Genomic DNA, 23,076 nt, shown 5'->3' with positions numbered 1-23,076 from the left:
ATTGTTAAATTTTTAGGCATTGGTTGACATCATGTTGTAGCTTGAAATTAGCCACGGAGCATGGACCTTGAGGGCATTACACTAACTGAAATAAATCAGACAGAAAAAGACAAATACCGTATGATCTCACTTATATGTGGAATCTAAAAAAAACGAAAAGAAAACCAAGCTCATAGATACAGAGAATAGACTGCTGGTTGCCAGAGGCAGAGGGTGGGAGCTGGGCAAAATGGATGAAGGGAGTCAAAAAGCACAAACTTCCAGTTATAAAATAAATAAGTCATGGGGATGTAATGTACAGCATCGTGACTATAGTTAATAATACTGTATTGCATATTTGAAAGTTGCTAAGAGAGATCTTAAAAGTTCTCATCACAAAAAAAATAATTTTGGACCTATGTTGACAGATGTTAACTAGACTTATTGTGTGATCATTTTGCAATGTATACAAATATTGAATCATTATGTTGTACACCTGAAACTAATGTTATATGTCAATTTATCTCAATAAAAAAAAAGAAATTAGCTATGGTGGTAGTATTTATACCACAGAAGCTGGTAATCAGTACAAACCAGGTTTCTCTCCCATTCCCCAAAATCTGATCATTAAACATTTACTAACATATTGACTACCGTCCAATATCTCTCATGGTTATAGATGCAAAAATCCTCAACAAAATATCAGCAAATCCACTACCTGATTTCAAGACTTATGGAAAAGCTATAGTAATTGAGAATGTTTTATTAGCAAAGTATAAATATACAGGTCAATAGAACAAAATAGTGTCCAACTGAACTATACATACAATTTTGATAATGGTTCAAAGGCAAATTCAGTGGATAAAAGACAGTCTTTTCAAAAAATAGTGCTGGAACAAATGGACTATTAACTAAACTCCAGACTTTACTTGAATTTCACCAGCCCTTCCTTTAATGTCCTTTTTTCTCTTCCATGATCTAATTCAGGATACTATACTGCATTTAGCTGTCACATCTCCTTAGTCTCTTCTGCTCCATGACAGTCTTTCCTTGTTTTTTATGACCTGGACAATTTTGAGGAGTACTAATCAGATACTTTTTAGAATGCCCTTTAATTTGGGTTTTTGTGATGTTTTTCCTCTTGATTAGACTGAGATTATAGGTTTTAGGGGAGAACAGCAAAGACCCTTTCTCATCACAGTGTATCGGGGGTGCATGATGTCACTGGTGATGTTAACCTGGATCATTCTGTCAAGACAGTGTTTGGCAGTTTTCTACACTGTAAAGTAACTATGTTTCTTTGTCATACTCTGTTCTGTAAGTAAATCACTAAGTCCAGCCTATACTCAAGGAGGGAGGAATAAGCCCCCCCTCAAGAGGGGGCACTATCTACATATATTATTTGGAATTCTTCATAAAGAGGAGTTCTCTCTTCTCTCCACCTATTTATTTATTCAACCATTTATTTATATCAATATGGCCTCAAATATTTAATGTTTTGGGTTAGAATCCAATACTGTGTTACTTATTTTGTTGCTCAAATTGCTCCAGCTTTGCCCATGAGAAGCTGTTTCAGGTTGGCTCCTGTGTCCATTTTGACCTGTCCCCATCACTTGTTTTTGAGCACTTCATTATTTTCTGATAAGACAAAATGCCCTGGGGTTATTTTGTATTTCCCTTGACTCAGTCCTAGAATCAATTATTTCTCTGTAGAATTCTAGTTCCTTTTATTGGAGAATGGTATTTAGAAATCAAGATCTGTGTGCTGGGTATGCTCATTGCTACTGGGGTGTCACACTGCTTATTGGCCCTTGTAGCAAATAGTACATATATGTACGTATACTAACTTATGTATATACATATATCTATAATTATTTCTGTATCTATCCATATATATGTTAAACTAATACATATTAAGGTAACATATATACATTTGCTTTTCAATAATTTCACTGGAAAAAATGGGCATCTATACACAAAAACTGAACCTCAGCGAGTAACTTATACTTTATACAAAAAAATCAACCTAAAATGAATTATAGACATAAATATAAAATGTAAAACTACAAAATTTTTAGAAGACAGAAAAAAGTCTTTGTGACCTTGAGTTAAGAAAAGACTTTTTAGACATGACACCAAAAGAAACTAAAAAGAAAAAATTTGGAGTTCATCAAAATTTGCTCTGTGAAAGACACTGTTAAGTAAGTGACAAGAATAGCCACAAATAGTGGGAAGATATTTGAAAATCACAAATCTAACAAAACACTTGTATCCAGAACATATAAAGAACTCTCGAAATTCAATAAGAAACTAACCCAATTTAAAAATGGACAAAAAATCTGAACACATTTACAAAAGAAGATAGACAGATAGAGATAAGCACATCAAAAGATTTTCAATATCGTTAGTCATTAGGAAAATGCAAATTAAAACCATAATAAGGGGCTGGCCCGGTGGCGCAAGTGGTTAAGTGCGTGTGCTCTGCTGCGGTGGCCCAGGGTTTGCCAGTTTGGATCCCGGGTGCGCACTGACGCACCGCTTGGCAAACCATGCTGTGGCGGTGTCCCATATAAAGTGGAGGAAGATGGGCACAGATGTTAGCCCAGGGCCAGTATTCCTCAGCAAAAAAAGAGGAGGATTGGCAGATGTTAGCACAGGGCTGATTTTCCTCACACACACACACAAAAAAACCATAATAAGATACCACTGTACACCTATCAATATGACTTTAAAAAAAACTGACAATACCAAGTGCTGACAAGAATGTGAAGCAAGTGTAACTCTGCTATGTTGTGGTAGGAAGACAAAATAGTACAGCTTACTCTGGAAAAAAGTGTGGCAGCTTCTCATAAAGTTAATCATAATACTTACAATATGACCCAGCAAGCATATGCCTAGGCATTTACCCAAAAGAATGAAAATCTGTATACACACTAAAATCTGAACATGAATGTTTGTAACAGCTCTTTTCATAATTGCCAAAAAATGAGAAACAACCCAAATGTTTTTCAGTTGCTGAATGAATAAATAAGTGAGGTACATACTTATAACTGAATACTATTTAGCAACAAAAAAGAACAAACTATTGACACATAAAGAACATGATTGAATCTCAAATGCGTTATGCCAAATGAAAGCAGGTAATCTCAAAAAACTACATACTAGGGGCCGGCCCCGTGGCATAGTGGTTAAGTTCCCACGCTCTGCTTTGGTGGCCCAGGGTTCGCAGGCTCAGATCTCGGTCACAGACCCACACACCGCTTATCGAGCCACGCTGTGGCAGGCGTCCCACATATAAAGTGGCGGAAGATGGGCATGGATGTTAGCCCAGGGCCAATCTTCCTCAGCAAAAAGAGGAGGATTGGCAACGGATGTTAGCTCAGGGCTAATCTTCCTCACCAAAAAAAAACACAAATACATACTATATGATTCAATTTATATAACATTCAAGAAAAGGGAAAATTATAGGGATGAAGAATAAATTGGTAACTGCTAGGAATTAGTGGTGGAGGGACAACAAAGAGGGAGCCAAGGGAATTTTGTGGTGATGAAACTGTTCTCTATCTTGACTGTGGTGATTACATGCCTTTATGCATGTGTCAAAACTAACTGAAATGGACACCCAAAAAGAGTGAATTTTGCTGTAAGTTAAAAAATAAATAACAATACAGCATAAAACAAAACTACTTCACACTCATTAAGATAGCTATTCTCGGAAAAAAAAAAGAAAATATCAAATATTGGCAAGGATGTGGAGACATTGGAACTCTTATGCGTTGCTAGTGGGAATGTAAAATGGTGCAGCCACTGTGGAAAATAGTCTGGCAGTTCCTCAAAAAATTAAACATAGAATTACCATATGATCCAGCAATTCCACTCCTAGTTATATATCCAAAACAATTCAAAGCAAGGACTCAGACAGGTACTTGTACACCAATGTTTAAAGCAGCATTCTTCACAATAACCACAAGGTGCAGGCAACCCAAGTGTCCACTGATGGATGAATGGATAAAAAAATGTGGTATATACAAATAATGGGATATTATTCAGCATTTAAAAGGGAGGAAATCCTCTGACATGCTACAACACTGGATGAACCCTGAAGACATTATGCTGAGTGAAATAAGCCAGTTAAAAAGGACAAAAGGACACTGTATGATTCCACTTATATAAGGTACCTAGCGTAGTCAGATTCATAGAGACAGAAGTAGAATGGCGGTTCCCAGAGGATGGGGGAAGGCAGAATAGGGAGTTATTGTTTAATGGGTAGAGTTTTAGTTTTGTAAGATGAAAAAAGTTCTGGGATGGTGGTGATGGTTGCACCACAATGTGAATGTACTTAATGCCACCAAACTATACAGTTGAAAATGGTTAAAATGGTAAAATTTGGTTATGTATATTTTGTCACAATTAAAAAATAAATAAGAGCCAGCCCTGATGGCCTAGTGGTTAAAGTTTGGCATGCTCCACTTTGGTGGCCCAGGTTTGGTTCCCGGGCGTGGAACTACACAACTCATCTGTCAGTAGCCATGCTGTAGCAGCGGCTCACATAGAAGAACTAGAAGGACTTACAACTAGAATATACAACTATGTACTGGGGCTTTGGGGAGTTGAGGAAACAAAAAGAGACGAAGATTGGCAACAGATGTTAGCTCAGGGCAAATCCCAGCCATCAATCAATCAATCAAAAGCAAAAAACAAAACTCCCAAAACACACTAAAAATAGCTGTACGAAATCATCAAATATTAACATAGGCACCAGAATTTGAGAGATCAAGATCCTAGAAAAAAGGGAAATTCACTGGGATGAGTCCTAACCTCCTCTTAGATTTTTCAGGGCATTTTCAAATTTCATAGCCAGGGCAAACATGCAGAGCAGAAAGCAGCTTAGAGCTAGCAGCTCTAGAATAAGGATAAAAAACTAGTTCTGAATAGAATGCAGCAAAGCAAAAGAGAAGTTGACCTCACCCTAACAATGAGAACAAGCTGCTAACCTAGAAACCTGTAAGTTTTCTGAACTCTTTCAGAGATCTGAAATCCAAAGATGAACAAAGGAAAAACTTCAGAAGAGATGAATACTTCAGAAGAGAAAATAAAACCACAACTACTTTCATTCTAGAGGCAAGTAGGGGAGAGAGGGAACCTCTCCAACTTTTAACAAACAATGTTTGCTTATGGGCTTGTGTGATGTATTAGAATCCCTAAGAACCCCAGTCACAAAGCAAGTCAACACCAAATTGCCTTTTGATATTACCTGGTGACTGAGTGGGGGTTTCATATTCAAGAGGTCCCCAAATAGAAGCCTGGTATCTGCCAGACTTTTTTTTACTTCCAATCAAATGTGTCCAAGTGGTCAGTTTATTGTATGTTGGGGAAGCAGTTCCTGGAACCAAATAGGAAGCTCCATAAGAGATATGGATGCTCTGAAATACTAATATCCACCATTTTCTCCCCATAGGCCTTTACTGGGTGCATGGCAACAACCCTCCAAAGGCTGGGAGCAGAGCACCAGGGCAGGAAGAGAGAGATGTCTCAGGTGATGAAAGCTCTACAGGCAGGAACTCATCAGTCACCCAAAAGAAAAGCTGGTGGCTAAGCTATAAAGCCCATCAATGGAGTTTCGGTGGTGCTCAGATCCCAAGCCCTGCTGAAGGGAAAGCTTTGCTCTGGCCCTCAAATCATTTGAAGCCAGTAGTGAACTGAATCTAACTAAAGCCCAGGGTCAGCTCAACTATGTATCAGACTGACTTAACAACCAGGCAGAGGAAGGGATGCTTTTTCTGGAGGTATTATTTACTTCAATCTCTAGTGTACTTTTACAGTGTCTAGCACATAATAAACTATTATGAGACATGGAAAGAAGTAGAAAATTTTGACTTACATTGAAGAAAGAAGCCTATTGAAGCAGACCCACAGATTACCTCTTGAGATTAACAGACAAGGACTTGAAAGTAATTATAATAAAAATGTTAAATGACCTAGTGAAAAAATAAACAATATAAATGAAAGGATGGGAATCTTAGCAGAGAAAGAAAAACAAAAAGAAAAAAACAGGAATTTTTAGAATTAAAAGATACACTATCAGAAGTGAATTTTGTGGGCTTATGAATGAAGAGAATTGACAGAGGAAGGAAACCATGAACTTGCAAAAAGTCAGTTCAATAGAAATATCCAAACTAAAGGACAACCCCCCCCCCAAAAAACTAAATGAGACATTTGGGACAATATGTACACAGTCCAACATTTGTGTAATTGGAATTTTAGAAAGAAAAAAAGAGGGGCTGGCCCTGTGGCACAGTGGTTAAGTGCGCGCACGCTGCTGCTGGCAGCCTGGGTTCGGATCCCAGGCGTGCACCGACGCACTGCTTGTCAAGCCATGCTGTGGCGGCATCCCATATAAAGTAGAGGAAGATAGGCACAGATGTTAGCCCAGGGCCAGTCTTGCTCAGCAAAAAGAGGAGGATTGGCATGGATGTTAGCTCAGAGCTGATCTTCCTCACACAAAAAAAAAAAAAGACAAAAAGAAAATGGGGCAAAGAAAATACTTGAAGAGTCCATGTCCAAGAATTTTCCAAAATAATAAAAGGCAACAACTCACAAATCTTTATCATCCTTCAAGAGGGATAAATGCAAAACAAACCACACCTATGCACATCAGTCTAACTGTTGAAAACTAAAGATAAGATGAAAATCCTAAGCACAACCAGAGGAAAAAGACATATTATGTTCAGGTGAATAACAATAAGATGAAGACTGGCTTCTCATTAGAAACAACAGAAGCCAGAAGACAAAGACATCCTAAAAATACAGAAACAAAGAAAACTCTTGACATAGAGTTCTATATCCAGCAAAAATATCCTTCAAAAATCAAGGTGAAATAAAGACATTTTCAGAAAGACAAATCAAGTGAATTTGTCACCATCAGTCCTGAGCTACATGAAATGATAAAATAAGTTGCTTAGGCTGAAAGGACAAGATATCAGAAAGAATCCCAGACCTCTAGGAAGGAATAAAGAGCACCCAAAGCACAGATACGTACATAAACATAAAAGACTATTTTATTTACACAAACACACATACACATACTTAAGTTTCTTTAAAAGATTAATACTGTTGGGCCGGCCCCCTGGCTTAGCGGTTGAGTGCGTGCACTTCGCTACTGGTGGCCTGGGTTCGGATCCCGGGGGCGCACCGACGCACCGCTTGTCTGGCCATGCTGAGGCCGTGTCCCACATACAGCAACTAGAAGGATGTGCAACTATGACATACAACTATCTACTGGGGCTTTGGGGGGAAAAAAGGAGGAGGACTGGCAATAGATGTTAGCTCAGAGCTGGTCTTCCTCAGCAAAAAGAGGAGGATTAGCATGGATGTTAGCTCAGCACTGATCTTCCTCACACACAAAAAAAATAGAGAAATTAAAAGATTAATACTGTTGAAAGCAAAAATAACAATGATTTGGGGTTAAAAATACATATAGAAGTGAGATATAAGACAAGGACTATATGGGTGGAAAGGGTATAAACAGGATTATACTGATGCAAGTTTATTATATTGTTCATGAAGAAATATATTATTTTAAAACACTGTGATAAGTTAATGGTGCACATTGTAATCTCCAGACTAAGCAATAAACAAAATAACACAAAAAGATAGAGCTTAAAAGTCAACAAAGGACATACAACGTAACACTCAAACACTCAACCCAAAGGAAGTACAATAAATCTCATTAGGATAAAGAGAAGTCTGCACATCAACATACTAGAGAAAAAGATATCTTAAAAGCAACTAGCCCAAAACAGACAAACTGCCTTCAAAGGTCTGACAGATTAACAGGTGAATTTTCAATAGCATCAGTAAGAAGAAGACAGTGAGTGCTTTGCAATGTTTTAAAAGATAAGAACTGTCAACCAAGATTTCTATACATAGTGAAAAAGTTCTTCATGAGTAGTTCAGATAAACAAAACAGAATTTTCCACCACCAAACCCTCACTAAAACAAGCAAGCAGAATAAAAACAATAACTATAAAGATGTTTTCAAACAGAATAAATTTATACCAATAGAACTTGAGAGATACAAAAAGGAATAAAAAAGAGATCTTCTAATGTGGCCAAAATGGCTATGAACAAACAAAAAAATCCAGTATCTGCATAAAATAAACTTTTCCAAGAGCTGGTAGTGACGATTACTCTCAAAATTCAAAAAGCAGCAAGGCTCACTAGCCATTTCTGCTGTCTCAGACTGACCATTCAGCAATTAGTTACAGAGCATTAGGCAGGGAAAACATCATGTGCACCCGTGAATGTATTCTAGATAAGGAGAATTCCACATAAAAGATATAAATATGTTCAAGACTGACTGAAGCAGAACTGTAGAATAGGTTAAATTTTTTGAGCTTCCTCCTATGTTGTTTCTCCCTCCTTCTAGAGCCTCTTTCTCTCCCCCATCATGTCCAAAGGTTGTGATTTTTAATTAATAACAGATAATGTCCACACTGAAAATTTATGATATGGTAATAATAATACTTCAAAAGTTGGCTGTGAGGATTATGTAAAACAGACTACGTCAGGTGCTTACCAAACGGCTGGGCATTTAATTAATTGCCACATATGCTGTTTTGTTTAAAAAAATTAAAGTAAAAAAGCAAAGAAATGGTTCCCATAGAATGCAGGATTCATTTTCTCTGGGTAACGGTGGGATGAGATTAAGGAGGGGCACACAGGGCCTTCAAAAGTACTAGTAATTTTCATTTCTTAAGCCAGATAGGAGATACACTGATGTTTACTTAATCAATATCCTAAATTATACACAGGCATTATGTACATTCCTTTGGTTCTATAAAGTATAATTTTTAAATTTTTAAAGGAACCAATAAATAAAAATTCAGTGTTTTAAAATAGCCTACAATGGTCCTACATATTCTAGCCCCTCTACCTTTTAGATCTGACCTCTTACCATTCTCCCCTAGCTTCAATGACCTGAATACCGTTTCTGAATATGCCTGAATATGCCTCAGGGTGTATGTATTTGGTGTTCCTCCAATCTAGAATGCTCTTCCCCCAGATTTCTACTTGGCTCCCTCTCTCATTTAGTTCAGGACATTCCTCAAATATTGCCTTTTAGAGTAGCATTTCCTAACCAACTTATTCCCTGTTCCTCACTTCTCTGTACCACTCTGTCCTCTTAAACTACTTGAGTTTGCCTCTGAGAACATACATCAGAAATAGTACTCAAATGTTGACACATTTTATTATATAATATAAAAAAATGTCGATATATATACATAATACTAAAAAATGTATCATGTTTGTAGTATCCTCACCAGTCTCATCAGAAAACTCTTTAAGTTTTACAAGTTGTCAACTTCACAGTGGAGAATACAAGTTTTCCAAAATTCTAATTTTTACTTAAAAGCTCAACTTTTAACATTGGCAACAAATACTGATGGTTATTTTCCTTGAAGTGACAGGGTCACTTCACTTCATTCTTTTTTTTTTTACCTTTTTGAGGAAGATTAGCCCTAAGCTAACATCTGTTGCCAATCCTGCTCTTTTTGCTGAGTAAGATTGGCCCTGGGCTAACATCTGTACCCATCTTCCTCTACTTTCTATGTGGCACGCCGCCACAGCATGGCTTGATAAGCAGTGCGTGGGTCCGAGACCGGGATCTGAATGCGCGAACCCTGGGCCACTGAAGCAGAGTGTACAAACTTAACCACTATGCCACCAGGCCAGCCCTTATTTCACTCATTTTTGAGAAAATGGTTGTTAAATTCCAATCTGAATAATCATATTTTGTCTGCCAGTTGCTCTTTCAAGAAAAAATAGTATTCTATGAAAAAAGTGACTAGGTGAGCTCACAAATCAAACAATCATACAAGTGCTTTTCCTCAAGACAGCCAAGCACCATACTTCAGTAGGCAGCAAAGGTACTCTATGTGAACTTCCCATTTCATCACAATGAATATTAAAAAAAAAGTGGGGGCTGGCCCGGTGGCGCAAGCGGTTAAGTGCGCGCGCTCCGCTGCGGCGGCCCGGGGTTCGCTGGTTCGGATCCCGGGCGCGCACCGATGCACTGCTTGGTAAGCCATGCTGTGGCGGCGTCCCATATAAAGTGGAGGAAGATAGGCACAGATGTTAGCCCAGGGCCGTCTTCCTCAGCAAAAAAAAAAAAAAGAGGAGGATTGGCGGATGTTAGCTCCGGGCTGATCTCCTCACAAAAAAAAAAAAAAAAAAAAGTCAAAAAAAAAAAAAAAGTGTATTCAAAGGTCAAGATTTAATAACATTTTTTTCCACTGTTTCATCAAGGATATCCTTAAGTAAAGGTGGCAGTTTTTTAGTGAGTACATTACAGAGGAATACAATGTCATTGGTGTCACTGTCTTGATTCATGCCAATCTATTCACCATTGCTTTTACACCATCCGTGCAAATGTCAACAGTGTAAAAGGCAATAGGCATCTTAGTATTATTTGCTGACCTCACAGACCCCTTCAAAAGGTCCTGGGGTTCCCAGGGGTCTGCAGACCACACTTTGGGACTGCTGTGTTACTCAAACAGTATTTTCCCTGAAGGTGACTTTTAACTATTTCCACTTTTCTAATTTAACATATGGGCTTTCTTTCATAAAACTCACTGAAAACACACACATACACACACACACACACACACACACACACACACACACAGTGAAACAAAGTAAGGGCTAAGTCACTTACCCGGAATTTGTTCATTTTCTGCTGCTCTTGGGAAAGGACAGAAACAATGAAGCCAGAACAGGGAAAGTTGGAAGACAGAAGTCATAAGAGACCTTATCTTACAGCTCAGGAATCACCTGTGAGAAATTTCCATAGCACATTTTAGTAAAAGATAAACTTTGGGGAAAATGTTCCTTTGAGCCATGAGAAGGAATAGGAAGGACCATGATAAAGGAGTACCCACCTGTCCATTGGTGACTCTGATATAATCTTGATGAACCTGGGACATTTTTGAGTGAATACAAACATTTCTTTCCTATTGGCTCTTTTGAAAATTATGTGTCCATTTACTAAATAACACAAAAGAATTGAAAACTTAAACATCCAATAATAGCAGATTAGTTAAGCAAGGTACATAATATATATCCAAAATATGGAACCCTATGCTGGCATTACAAATGATGTTTCAGAGAAATATTTATTGATATGGAAAATGTTACATAACGATTTTTCCAATTAATATTATAAACCCCATAAGGTTAGAAAGTCTTCAAAGCTCTCAAAAATAAGAAAGTTATTCTCCCTAAATTGCATTCTCAAAAATCACTTCTCCAAGAACTTTGTTTTGACTTGCATATGGTATAGTGGACCTGGAGACTTCGGTTCTATGCTAGGCTCTGCTAATAACAAATCTAGTGACTGTCTTAGTTTCAAAGCTATTATCTTTAACATGAGGAGGAATTAGGTAATTTTGAACCACCTTTCATGTACCATTCTGATCCTATGAGTCTTTACCCAGGGCCACAAATCCAGACAGTACCCTGGAATTCACTGTCCCCTCCACCCTTGCGCTGGGCCTAGTGTAAAATTTAATTAGGCCTTGATGAATTCTGACATGGCCATGTAATCTGTTGACAGTGACACAAATGTAACTTCTAAAATAACAATTTGGCACCATAATCCCAAAACAAGCACTTCATGTAGGGAGCAAAAGGTAACTAGGTGCTATAATGCTGAGGTCCTTCTCATATGCAGCAGAAACCACTTCCAGCTGGCCTGGTGCTTACAAAATGCCTAATTAATGAGCCCAGATACACAGCCAATCAGAGGCGTTATGATATCTCTTTCATAACATGGAGCATAGATGAAATTGCAGTTTTCATCTTTTAAAAACGTCTGCCCCATTTCTCTCTCCAGAAACTAGCCTCTGGTGGGGAAAGGATTCCCAGCTTCACCAGTAAAACTTAAAATTCGGGGCTCAACCTGTTTTCAATTTACATGTATTAACAGTCCTCTGAAAATAGAGGTCAGAGAATGCAGGAAGGGCCTTAACCTTTTGACACAAGGGTTGGGAAGCCTCAAGAATTTCTGGAAATAGAGCTCTACATGGTAAGATTAGGTCGACTACACTCCACAATTACGTCCCAGTGGTGCTCAGGGACAATTACTGTACTGAAATACAACCCAAGACGATGGATTGTAGTGTGGGAAACAGTATGAACTACAGGGTAAAACAAGTGAGAAGTTAAATCCCACCTGCTAATGCTGAGTAAACCAGTTTCTCTCTCTGCACCTTTGGTGCTCGTATTTATTAAAATGGAGGTGGTTAATACCGATTCAAAGGATGGATATGATGATTCAGATGATGAAATGAGCCAATAATGAAAAGAACAGCATACCCTGGAATAATAAAAGCAGCTCACCTTTATTGAGTCCTTATCATATTTCATAGGTACTACCCTATTTAATACAGAAAACGACCCCAAAGGTTACTCTTTCACAGATGAATATCTTGCATCGTACCCAGATCACCTGCCCCTTTGCCGGCAGGCGCTGCACTCGCGCCCGGGCCCACGCCGGCGACGCGCGGCCCGGCCGGGACGGGCTCCGGGGCCACGTCACAAATGGCTGTTCCCTCCGCGCCCGTCCCCGCCAGCGCCGGAGCCCCAGCCTCCTCCGGCCGCCTCTCTCGCGCAGGACGAGGAACACGGCTTCTGGAGAGGCAGAAGAATGAGGACAACCGGCCCCCCGCCAGGACCCCTGCCTGGCCCCCTCCGCAGTCCTCCTTCAAGGCCAGCCCGGCGCTCAGAGGGGGGCGGCGGCTTCCAGGTTTTCGGACTCCGCGCAGCCTCGGAGCCCCGGCTTCCCCCCGCCCCCGGCCTCGCGCCCGCAGAGACACCTGCGACACACCTGCAGGCGCCCGGCCTCCGCCTCGGCCCGCGCAAATCCCAGGCCCCGCCCTCTGCGGCGCCGCGCAGACCTGGAGGCTCCAGACTCCTCTCCCCACTGGGGCGTGAGACAGAAAATGGCGCCTACTGCAAGGAGGGGGAATTGCTCATGCGCAGAAGGCTCCCCGCGCCCCACTCTGGAACTACGCTTCCCAGGAGCCTCGGTTGCGATTCCATTTTGGATGACGTTATGAGGTTGGGCCTCCCCGAGCTGTCTGATTGTTTGCTGCTCGGATTTCCCGGAGACCTGGTCTTTTCATTATTCACAGTGGTAGGTAATTAAAACTGGCAACCCGCAATCCGGGGCATTGAAAACAGAAAACTACCTTGAGGCGGTGCGATGAATATTGATGGTAATTTAAAGAAAGTACCTGGAACCAAGTACAGTAGTGCATTTCAAACAATAATACCCTGTAACAGCTGACTTTTTCTTAGGAATGCTAGCTTTCAAAATTATGCAATTGACACATGAAACAGGTAATAGAGAGAAAATATGTGTAAGCTAAAACAGAAGACAAATGACACATACCATTTCCCAAAAGAAAAATAGAGGCTTGATGTTAGGTGCACCCTCTTCTGAGATTTTTTTACTCAAATTTTATGCTAATAGTATAAAGTATTTTGACTCATTTCGCTAAGGAATATATACTGAATATATGCTGATTTCCTGGTCAGTAACTTTATGACATCAATTTACTCTTGTACCAACAACAGAAATGAGTTTCCATTCAAATTAATTACAAAAATTAAATTTTCATAATTTTAAAACGTGTAGAATCCATAACAGAAATATATATACATATTTGAGTGTGTGTATATATATATATACATATATGTATGCTCGCACACGCGTACATATACAAATATTAGTTTTCTAGGTGGGAAGTGTTGGGGAAATAATTAAAAATAAAGTCTCTTGCCAACCCAGAAAATCCTCTGCACAGATGGAGAAAAGAAGAAATGATTTTATTATTGAATAAGCATTAAATCAGACTGCAATGCACATCCCAGGCAATCCGCTAATAAGTTTGCAAAGACAGAAATAGCACACGTTTATATAGCCAGGCAGACAATCCATTCTGTTTTCAAGATAAAAAGGTAACTTGTCCTTGTGGGAGATCAAAATTGGCCACCCTGAAATATGTCTCTTTACCTTGATTATTTTCTCCCATGGACATTTGACCTCCCCCACTAACTGCCTAAAGGAATTTAACTCTGGGTAAAGACAGACTGGCAGAGTCCTTGATAAGCCCATTCTTTTCAAAGTTCTGTTTACCAAATATTTACATTTGTAAAGGTATCTCCCTCTGTGTAGTAAAAAGAGGAGGGGATGACCTTATCTCTAGAAACTCTTATCAGGATGGAAAAAAAAGACTTAAATCTACATACTCTTCATTACTGTGATTCCTATCTCTCTGGCCACATACTCTATATGTGGCCCTGCAAAGAATTGTCTGACAAATATTTACATTTCCCTCTCCATGTGAATTGTCTTCTTCCCCCCTGAAATCCCAAACCGCCCACCCCCAACATCCTCCTTTGTCTTTAGCTGAAGATAGTATTTAAGATGAGAATCGCTGCTATTCTGTTGAGAAACTCAGTTTCCCTGGTTTCTCCCATGTACACATGTTATTAAACTTGGTATTATTTTCTCCTGCTAACCTGTCTTTTTAATTATTTGGCCAGCCATAAGAACCTTAAGGGAAAAGGCAGAGGGGGCTTCTCCCTCTTCCCCAACATCCTCAAGTAAGGGGACTTGACAAACCATTTGCTACACATAGTTCATCCTAAAATCATCTGGTAATTGGGGTGCCCATCTGTGTTAGTTAATTACCTCTATCCAAATGAAAAGAAGCTTCTTGTGTCCCTCTGACAAGCAAGTTACAGCTTGTAGCCAATAGCCATTGAGTTGACCACACGCAGGGAGAGGGGGTGCTATCTTCCTTGATGTTTACATTTCAAAGACATGGCTCCAAAGCCTTTAAGAAAGATGTTCCTGGATTGTAAAACTAACAAGAGGCTTATTTACTTTTTAAAAAGATTTGCGTACATCTCAAAGGGACAGCAAAGACAATTACAGGTTTTCTCAAGGAAATACTCTAAGAAAAGAGGGAAGGAAGGGTCTTTTCGTCTTTTTGCACCAGGGAAAATTCAATTTTTTAAATATTTGTGTTTACCCTTACAGAAACTTCTATAACACTTAACACAATTTCAGCCAAAACCACAATAAATTTTTTTGTTGGAGAGTTTGGTTTTGTTTTACTTGACAAATAATTTTTAGCTTCATCAGGAAATATCTATATAACCTTGTAGAATAGCAAGGAATTTGGGGGGTGAAATTCATATTATTATTAACATAATTTAAAAGTTTGGTGCTGACTTCAAAAAAGAACAGAAACAGATCCAAATACACATAAGAATTTAGTATATGTTAAAATTGTCATTTCAAACAATGGAGATAGTTTGGAGTATTTAGTAAATGATGTTGAGAAAATAAAGTTAGATTAGACCATTATGTCACACATTACAACAAATAAATGGTACATGAATTCAGTACATAAATTTAAGTAAACCATCAATTACTTACAATATAAATAAGAGATTTTAAAGAACATAATTTGATAGCATGAAACAAAAAGCAAAAAGTCTCAAGGATATAAACCAACAGATTTTACTATGAAATATGTAAAAGTTCAATTTCAAATGACTATAAAGTTAAAACACAAACTGAGAAAATGTATTTAACAATTATGAGACACAGATTTCACACTCTTGATAAACTGCTTTTAACAAATCAATTGAAAGATGAACATCCAACATGCAATAAAAATAGAATAAGAATAACCTGTTGCAGCTCTCATCCAATCTAGAATGTGGTGGATTGCCAGATTCCTCAATATTTTATTTACTGCTGCAAAGAAAATACATGGTCAGTTAAACTATGACATGCCATTTACTTTCAGATGCATTACAAGATGCAATTTCGGAGGTGTTAAAATATGAAAAAAATACATGTCAGAAATATTGAAATGCAGTTATAAAAAAGAAAGTGCAATTAATCACTAAGTATATGAAAAATATGTAACATCCTAGAAATCAAAGAAATGTTAAAATAAACATGAAAGGCTATTTTGTCTATTTCAAATTTCATTCCCTTTCAAATGTACTGCCTTAGCTAAAACTCCAGATAGAATTTTGCCCAATTGTATTTTCTTCACATCACTTATCTCATGATTTCTATTTGAGTGGTCTTAGGAAATGATGGTAAAATAAGATTGTAGAATGATGCTGTTCATGTGACCATTTTATTGTCAGGAATTTTTGGTGTCTCTTCAGAGCACTTGAGTTTGACTGCATTTCTCCAGCTTCTAGATCCTCTTGAACTATGTTTTCTGCCTGTTCAGCTGGATTGGCTCAAGTTTATTGGAAGTCCAGCCTCAGTTTCTAGAAGTCTGTAAGTTCCAAGAGAAGTGGCAGTTTGGGGCTGTTGGTGAAGGCTTCAGATAAAGTGAATTTTTACTTTGGGCTTGGGTACCAGTTGCACACCACAGGAATAAAACTGTTCTTTTGGATAATGAAAAGCACCACCTAGGAGAACATTACTCTGATCTGAGACCTTTCACCAGAGATTCAGGAAAGAAGACACAGAAAAAAAGAGATCCTAGAGTTGTTGATACTGGCTCAAGACAAGGTTAGCATAAGGGAAGCCATATTGTAGAAAAGAAAAACTCTATTGTAACTTTGAACGACCTCTGACAAACTAACCCAGGTGGATATGCACCCTCCAGGAGATCTAACTGCTCTGTAGATTTTACGACCTCTGCTTGTGGATGTACATCCTAGCTGTGATAAGATGATAACTTTGTTTTTTTGAGTTCCTTAGGAATGTGATGACCCCCGAACAGAGAATCTATGCTGATAACCATCATCAGTGAAAACTGAAAGATCTGGTGTGGCACTCCTAGTCTGTAACACCAGAAGGTCAACATTCCTAACCCCCTCCCCAATAACACAATGGCCTATATAACTACTGTAAGATTTCATGCCCCCTTAAGATGGTTCTGTTGGACATGAGTCTGCAATCTTCCCTCTTGCTAGCAAGCTGTAATAACAAAGTCCTTTTTCTCCTACCACCTTGCCTCTTGACTATTGGCATGTATTGCAGCGAGCAGAAGTCCCCACGTTGGGTAACATTGTTATGTCTGAATGGATTCTTTTTTTTACTTAAAAAAAAATTTTATTGAAGGAGGCCAGCCCTGGGGCACAGCAGTTACGTTCTCACGATCCACTTTGGCAGTGGCCCAGTTTTGCTGGTTCAGATCCTGGGCTCGGACCTACTCACTGCTTATCAAGCCATGCTGAGGCTGCGTCCCACATAGAAGAGCTACAACTCGACAACTATGATACACAACTATGTACTGAGGCTTTGGGGAGAAAAAAGAAAAAGAGGAAGATTGGCAACAGATGCTAGCACAGGGCCAATCTTCCTCAAAAGAAGAAAAGTTAAATAAAATAAAAAATTTTTGTTGAAGAATAAAAAATTATAGAAAAATGTTCATGGGGTAACTGTACAGATAAATGAATTTTTTTAAAAAGTGAACACAACCATATGTACACCAAGAGTTCAAACAAAACATTATCAACACTTGAAGTCTCTCTTAAGGACTCAGTCTCTGTTATTACTCCCCTCCTCAAAAGTATCCCCCTACTCACTTCTAACACCAAAGACAAGTTTGCCATTTATTACTGTCATTCATTTTATCCATTAATTTAGAAATAATCTTTAACTTGTAAAAAGAAAGTTGCAGAAATAGGACAAAGAGCTCTCATATATCCTTCACTCAGATTCTTTGATCATTAATATTTTGCCACATTTGCTTCATCATTTTCTCTATATTTGTGTATGCTATGCACTTATATTTCCTAATCGTTTGAGAGTAAGTTATAGGAATCATTCTCTTTTACTCTTAAATTCTTAAGTGTATATTCCCTATGAGCAAAGATACATTTCTTACATAATCACAGTACAATACTCAAAATCAGAAAATGTAACATAGATATAATAATAATATATAATCTACATTCCATGTTCAAATTCCATCAATTGTCTCAATTAAGACTTTTGTACCTATTGTGTTTTTTGATTCAAGATCCAGTCCAGGGCCATCTGTTTCTGGCCAAGGTGAAGTAACAGGGACTAGATTTAACCTCTTGCTTGAAAGAACCATAGAGACCAGATAAAATATTTGAAACAATGGTTCAAGACACTGGATATCAGGCAGTGAATCACAATGATCTCTGAGATACATGAGACAGATAAGGTAACCTCTACATTTGCCACAGCCTTGAAAGGGTTTCTAGGCTGTGGCGTGGGGAAAGGGAACCCAGGATGAGCCCAGTGGAGTCCTTGAGTTGAGAAGATGCAGCTGAAGGTCCAGAAAGACTAAGATCAGTTTTTGAGGAAAAAAAAACAGCTTTATCGCTAGATCAGTCTGCAAGGAGACAGGAGGGCTATGCTCTCAGATCTGTCTCCCGGATCCAGGGCATGAGGCAAAATTTATGGCATGATGGGCAGGGCAGTCTGAGGTGAGGAGAAATGAGATATGCAGGAAGCTAGATATGAGCTGGGAGCAGGGTTACTTCACCAGGTGCAGAATTCTAACTGTCGGCAGCGGCTCTTCCGAGGTGCAGCACTCCCCCCAGCCCTGACGGAGAGTAGCCCCAAGCCTCATTATATCCTCATTTGCGTTGTAGTTTTGACAACCTGCCCCACTCAGGGGATCACCGTCATGACAGTTCTGGGGATGCCTATGTAAGGAAAAAATCTCCCCCTCCCTACGTGAGAGTGGAGACAATGCACCGATTGACACACGTTCCAAGACCCTCACCCACACTCCGGACCGGCATTCCAAAATCACTGACCACCACAACTTCGGTGCAGTGCTCCCCTGGAGCCTGCCCGCCCCTCCCCTTGGGGGTGTACTTTTGCTTCGCTAATAAATCTTCCTCTGTTGAAACTTCTGCTGTGTGTCCGCTCTCAAATTCTTTTGTGTCTGTGGACCAAGAACCTGGGACCCCACCGCACTGATCTGACCGGCGCTGGTAACAGATAGACGATTGGAGGTAAGGAGAAGAGAGGTAATTGATGATCTGCACAAGCATAGTCCAACTTCATGGCTCTTCATAGGATGCATGTTCACGAAATGGTGGTGTTAGTATGATCTGAGGGTGGAGTTTTCAGCCCGTTGATGTCAAAAGCATTACTTAGCAGACATTTGTGCAGGCCCAATTGATGGGTTGGTGGTCTCAACCAGCCTGAGCTGAAGGAGGGGTCCTTTCTCAGTTCCTGAAAAACCACTGTTATTTAGTCTGTTGATAAGATGGAAGTCAGTTGAACTGGTCCTAGAGGGCCCATGGTTACAAATGGTGTAATTAGATCGTTGACATTTAAAGTGATTATTGATGTAGATAGATTAATATCTAACACTTCTTACTGTTTTATGTTTGTTGTCCTTATTCTATGTTCCTATGTTTGTTTTTCACTCTTTTCTCACTCTTCTGTGGTTTTAAATGATCACTTTATATGATTATCTTTTCTCATCTTTCTTAGCATATCGACTATACTTTTTTTTTTTTTTTTACCTTTTTTAGTGGTTGCCACAGAGCTTGTGATATACATTTACAACTAATCCAAGTCCACCCTCAAATAACATTGTGCTGCTTCATGGGTAGTGCAAGTACCCTATAAAAACAAAATGTTTATAATTCCTCCCTTCCTTCCCTTGTGTCATTGCTGTCATTCATTTCACTTATATATACACAGTATAATCATCTAATAGATTGTTGCTATTATTTTGAACAGTGTTATCTGTTAGATCAATTAAGAGTGAGAAGAATAAATGTTTTTACTTTACTATCAATTATTTCTTCTCTAATCTTCCTTTCTTTATGTAGGTGTGAGTTTCTCGTCTGTATCATTTTCCTTCTCTCTGAAGAAATTTTAGTACTTCTTTCAAGGCAGGTCTACTGGCAACAAATTCTCTCAATTTTTTTTTTTTCTGAGGAAGATTAGCCCTGAGCTAACACCTGTGACAATCTTCCTCTACTTTACATGTGGGTCATTGCCACAGCATGGCTGACCAGTGGTGTATGTTCCCACCTGGGATCTGAACCTTTGAACCTGGGCTGCCAAGGCACAAGGCGCTGAACTTAACCACTAAGCCACAGTGCTGGCCCCTCAATTTTTCTGTTGTTTGAGAATGTCTTTATTTTTCCTTCACTTTGAAGGATAATTTCACAGAATACAGAATCCTAGGTTGGTAGGCTTTTTCTTTTGTTGGGGAAGAGGGAGAATCCCCTTTCGCCCTTTCCCTTAAGGTTCTTCTGGCTGGCTTAATAATTAAAAGACAGGTTAGCAGGAAAAAATAATACCAAGTTTAATAACATGTATACATGGGAGAAACCAGGGAAACTGAGTTTCTCAACATAATGGCAGAGATTCTCGTCTTAAATACCATCTTCAGCTAAAGACAAAGGAGGATGTTGGGGGTGGGTGGTGTTTTGGGATTTTAGAGGAGAAGAAGACAATTTACATGAAGAGGGAAATGTAAATGTTTGTCAGACAATGCTTTGCAGGACCACCTATAGAGAATGTGGCCGGAGAGACAGGAATTATAGTAATCAAGAGTATGTAGATTTAAATATTCTCCTTCTGTACTAATAAGAGTTTCCAGAGACAAGGCCATGGCCCCCTTCCCACTACACAGAGAGAGATACCTTTACAAATGCAAATATTTGGTAAACAGAACTTTGTTAAGAATGGGCTTAGCAAGGACGCTGCCACTCTGTCTGCACCCAGAGTTAAATTCCTTTAGGCAGTTTGGGGGTGGTCAAATGTCCATCAGAGAAAATAATCAAGATAAAGAGACATATTTCAGGGTGGCTAATTTTGATCTCCCACACTTTCAACACTTTAAATATTTTACTCTACTTTCTTCTTTCTTGCATAGTTTTTGAGAAGTTGGATATCTTCTGGATGAATTGGTCCCTTTATTGTTATATAATGACCTTCTTTGTCTCTTATTACCATTTTTGGCTTGAAATCTATTTTGTCTGATGTAAGTTGTCTTGACATGAGTACAGCCATGTTTGGCCGCTCCATTGACTTACAGCCACCAGCACAAAAAGAAATATAAAAGCTGCTTTCTGCGTGGTGGGAACTGGCCCTTCTCCCCTGGAGATAGTTGCAATGTGTAAAAATTTCAAGGCCTCTTGGGCGCCGCAGCCTGGGGCAGACTGGCCATCTGTGCTGGGCTGGGACGATAAGCAAGGTAAACAATGCACGTACACAACTACGGGGCTGGGACGACAGCCAGTGGGGGGCTCAGTGCACGTATGCCACTGATAACCATTTGTGCATGGGAACACTGAATGCTTGCTCTGTAAACTCTGTAACTGCTTATATAAACTGCTGGAGACTGAGACCCGGTAAGAGTTCCACCTGTGGAAGGGACCCCTTGCCCAGGACGTGTGATCCTTGCCCAGCCGTGTCGATTGACAGGACTCTCCCAGCAGTGGGGTGTGGATGTTGTGAGTAATTGATTTATTGTGAAGTAATTGATCTGATGTGTTCTCTTTTCGGTCAACCTGGTGTTTCTCTTTCCGGTTGATTTGTGTCATTTCCCTTCAGTCGATCTGGTGTTTCCCTTTCCGATCGATGTGATGTTTTTCCCTCTTATTATATGACCTATTTGAATCTGCTGCTATCTCAGCTGATGTGGATGTTTTCCCTTTCCAGTTGAGCTGGTGTTTTTTCCCTCTTATTATTTGACCTAATCAGATCTGTTTGCGGACTATCGCCTTTACTATCCTCTATATAATAAAATATACCTTCAGTCCATTTGCTTGGAGTGGAAAGTTTTTTTTACATCTCCGATCGAATCCCCGAACCTCTCATAACATAAGTATAGCTACCTCCACTTTCTTTTGGTTACCATTGGCATGGAATACCTTTTTCCATTCCTTCACTTTGAGTCTGTGTGTGTCCTTAAAGCTGAAGTGAATCTCTTGTAGGCAGCTTATAGTGGGTCTTGTTTTTACCCCATCAGCCAATCTGTGCCTTTTTATTTGCTAATTCAACCCACTTACATTTAGGGTAATTATTGGTATGTGAGGATTACTAATGCCATCTTATCAATTGCTTTCTGCCTGTTTTGTATTTCCATTTTTTCTTTTTCCCCTATTTCTGCCTACCTTTGTAAATTGGTGATTTTCTTCAAGAAAAATGTAATTAGATTGATCAGGTCAAAAATGAATAGGCAAATTTACCAATATCAAGAATGCAATAAAGGATATTACTTAGAAATTCTAGAAGTATTGAAAGGATAAAATCTTATACCAATAAATTCAATAACAAATTGTTTGAGAGATAAAAACTACCAAAACTCACTTAACAAGAAATGGATGACTTGAATAATCCTATATAAAGAAACTGAATCTATACTTTCTCATAAAAATCTCCAGGATGGCTTCACTGATGAATTTTAGAAAACATCTAAGATGTTCCACAGAACTGAGTGGGGAGAGTAATTCTCAATTCACTTCAGGAGACCAGCATTACTCTGACATTAAAACGAAAGACATTAAAAAAAAAAAGAAGAGGAAAAAGAAAACTATAGAAATATATCCCTCATAAACAGCTGCAAAAATTCTATCCAAAATTTTAGTAAGTCAAACCTGGAAATATATAAAAAATATGATACATCATGATTAAATGAGATTTATCCCAGGAATGCAAAGTTTGTTTAACATTGGAAAATCAACTAATATAATTTACTATACTAAGATGCTAAAAACAAACAAACATATTATCATCTCAATAGAGGCAGCAAAATCCAGTGTCTATTCCTGACAAAATTCTCAGCAAACTAGGAAGGGGCATTTAGAAAACTTATAGCTAACATTATATTTAATAGTGAAATATTGATGCTTTCCCCCATAAGATCAGGTATAAGGCACACGTGTATTCTCACCTTATCTGTTGAACATTGTACTCAAGGTTCTAGCCAGTGCTATAGGGCAAGAAAAAGAAAAAAAACCATCCATACTGGAATGGAAGAAATAAAACTCTCTTTATTTGCATATGACATGATTGTATATGTAGAAAATACTATC

General features: G+C 38.9%; 1 protein-coding gene across 1 annotated transcript in view; it reads right to left on the bottom strand.

Annotated features, from left to right (window-relative positions):
• Positions 1-12,574, bottom strand: part of LOC131406971 (zinc finger protein 25) — a 31,508-nt gene extending 18,934 nt beyond the window's left edge. The window contains exons 1-2 of the mRNA XM_058542913.1: positions 10,920-12,574; positions 10,697-10,812 (exon numbers count right to left, since the gene is read on the bottom strand). Coding sequence (XP_058398896.1) covers positions 10,697-10,711 — 15 coding nt within the window. The 5' untranslated portion in view covers positions 10,712-10,812; positions 10,920-12,574. The remainder of the gene's footprint in view (positions 1-10,696; positions 10,813-10,919) is intronic.
• Between the last annotated feature and the right edge of the window lie 10,502 nt (positions 12,575-23,076).

Source organism: Diceros bicornis, chromosome 6 (genome assembly GCF_020826845.1).
Source record: "Diceros bicornis minor isolate mBicDic1 chromosome 6, mDicBic1.mat.cur, whole genome shotgun sequence".
Taxonomy (NCBI): domain Eukaryota; kingdom Metazoa; phylum Chordata; class Mammalia; order Perissodactyla; family Rhinocerotidae; genus Diceros; species Diceros bicornis.
Note: the sequence above shows the minus strand (reverse complement) of the source record. Positions and strands in the feature narration are given on the sequence as shown.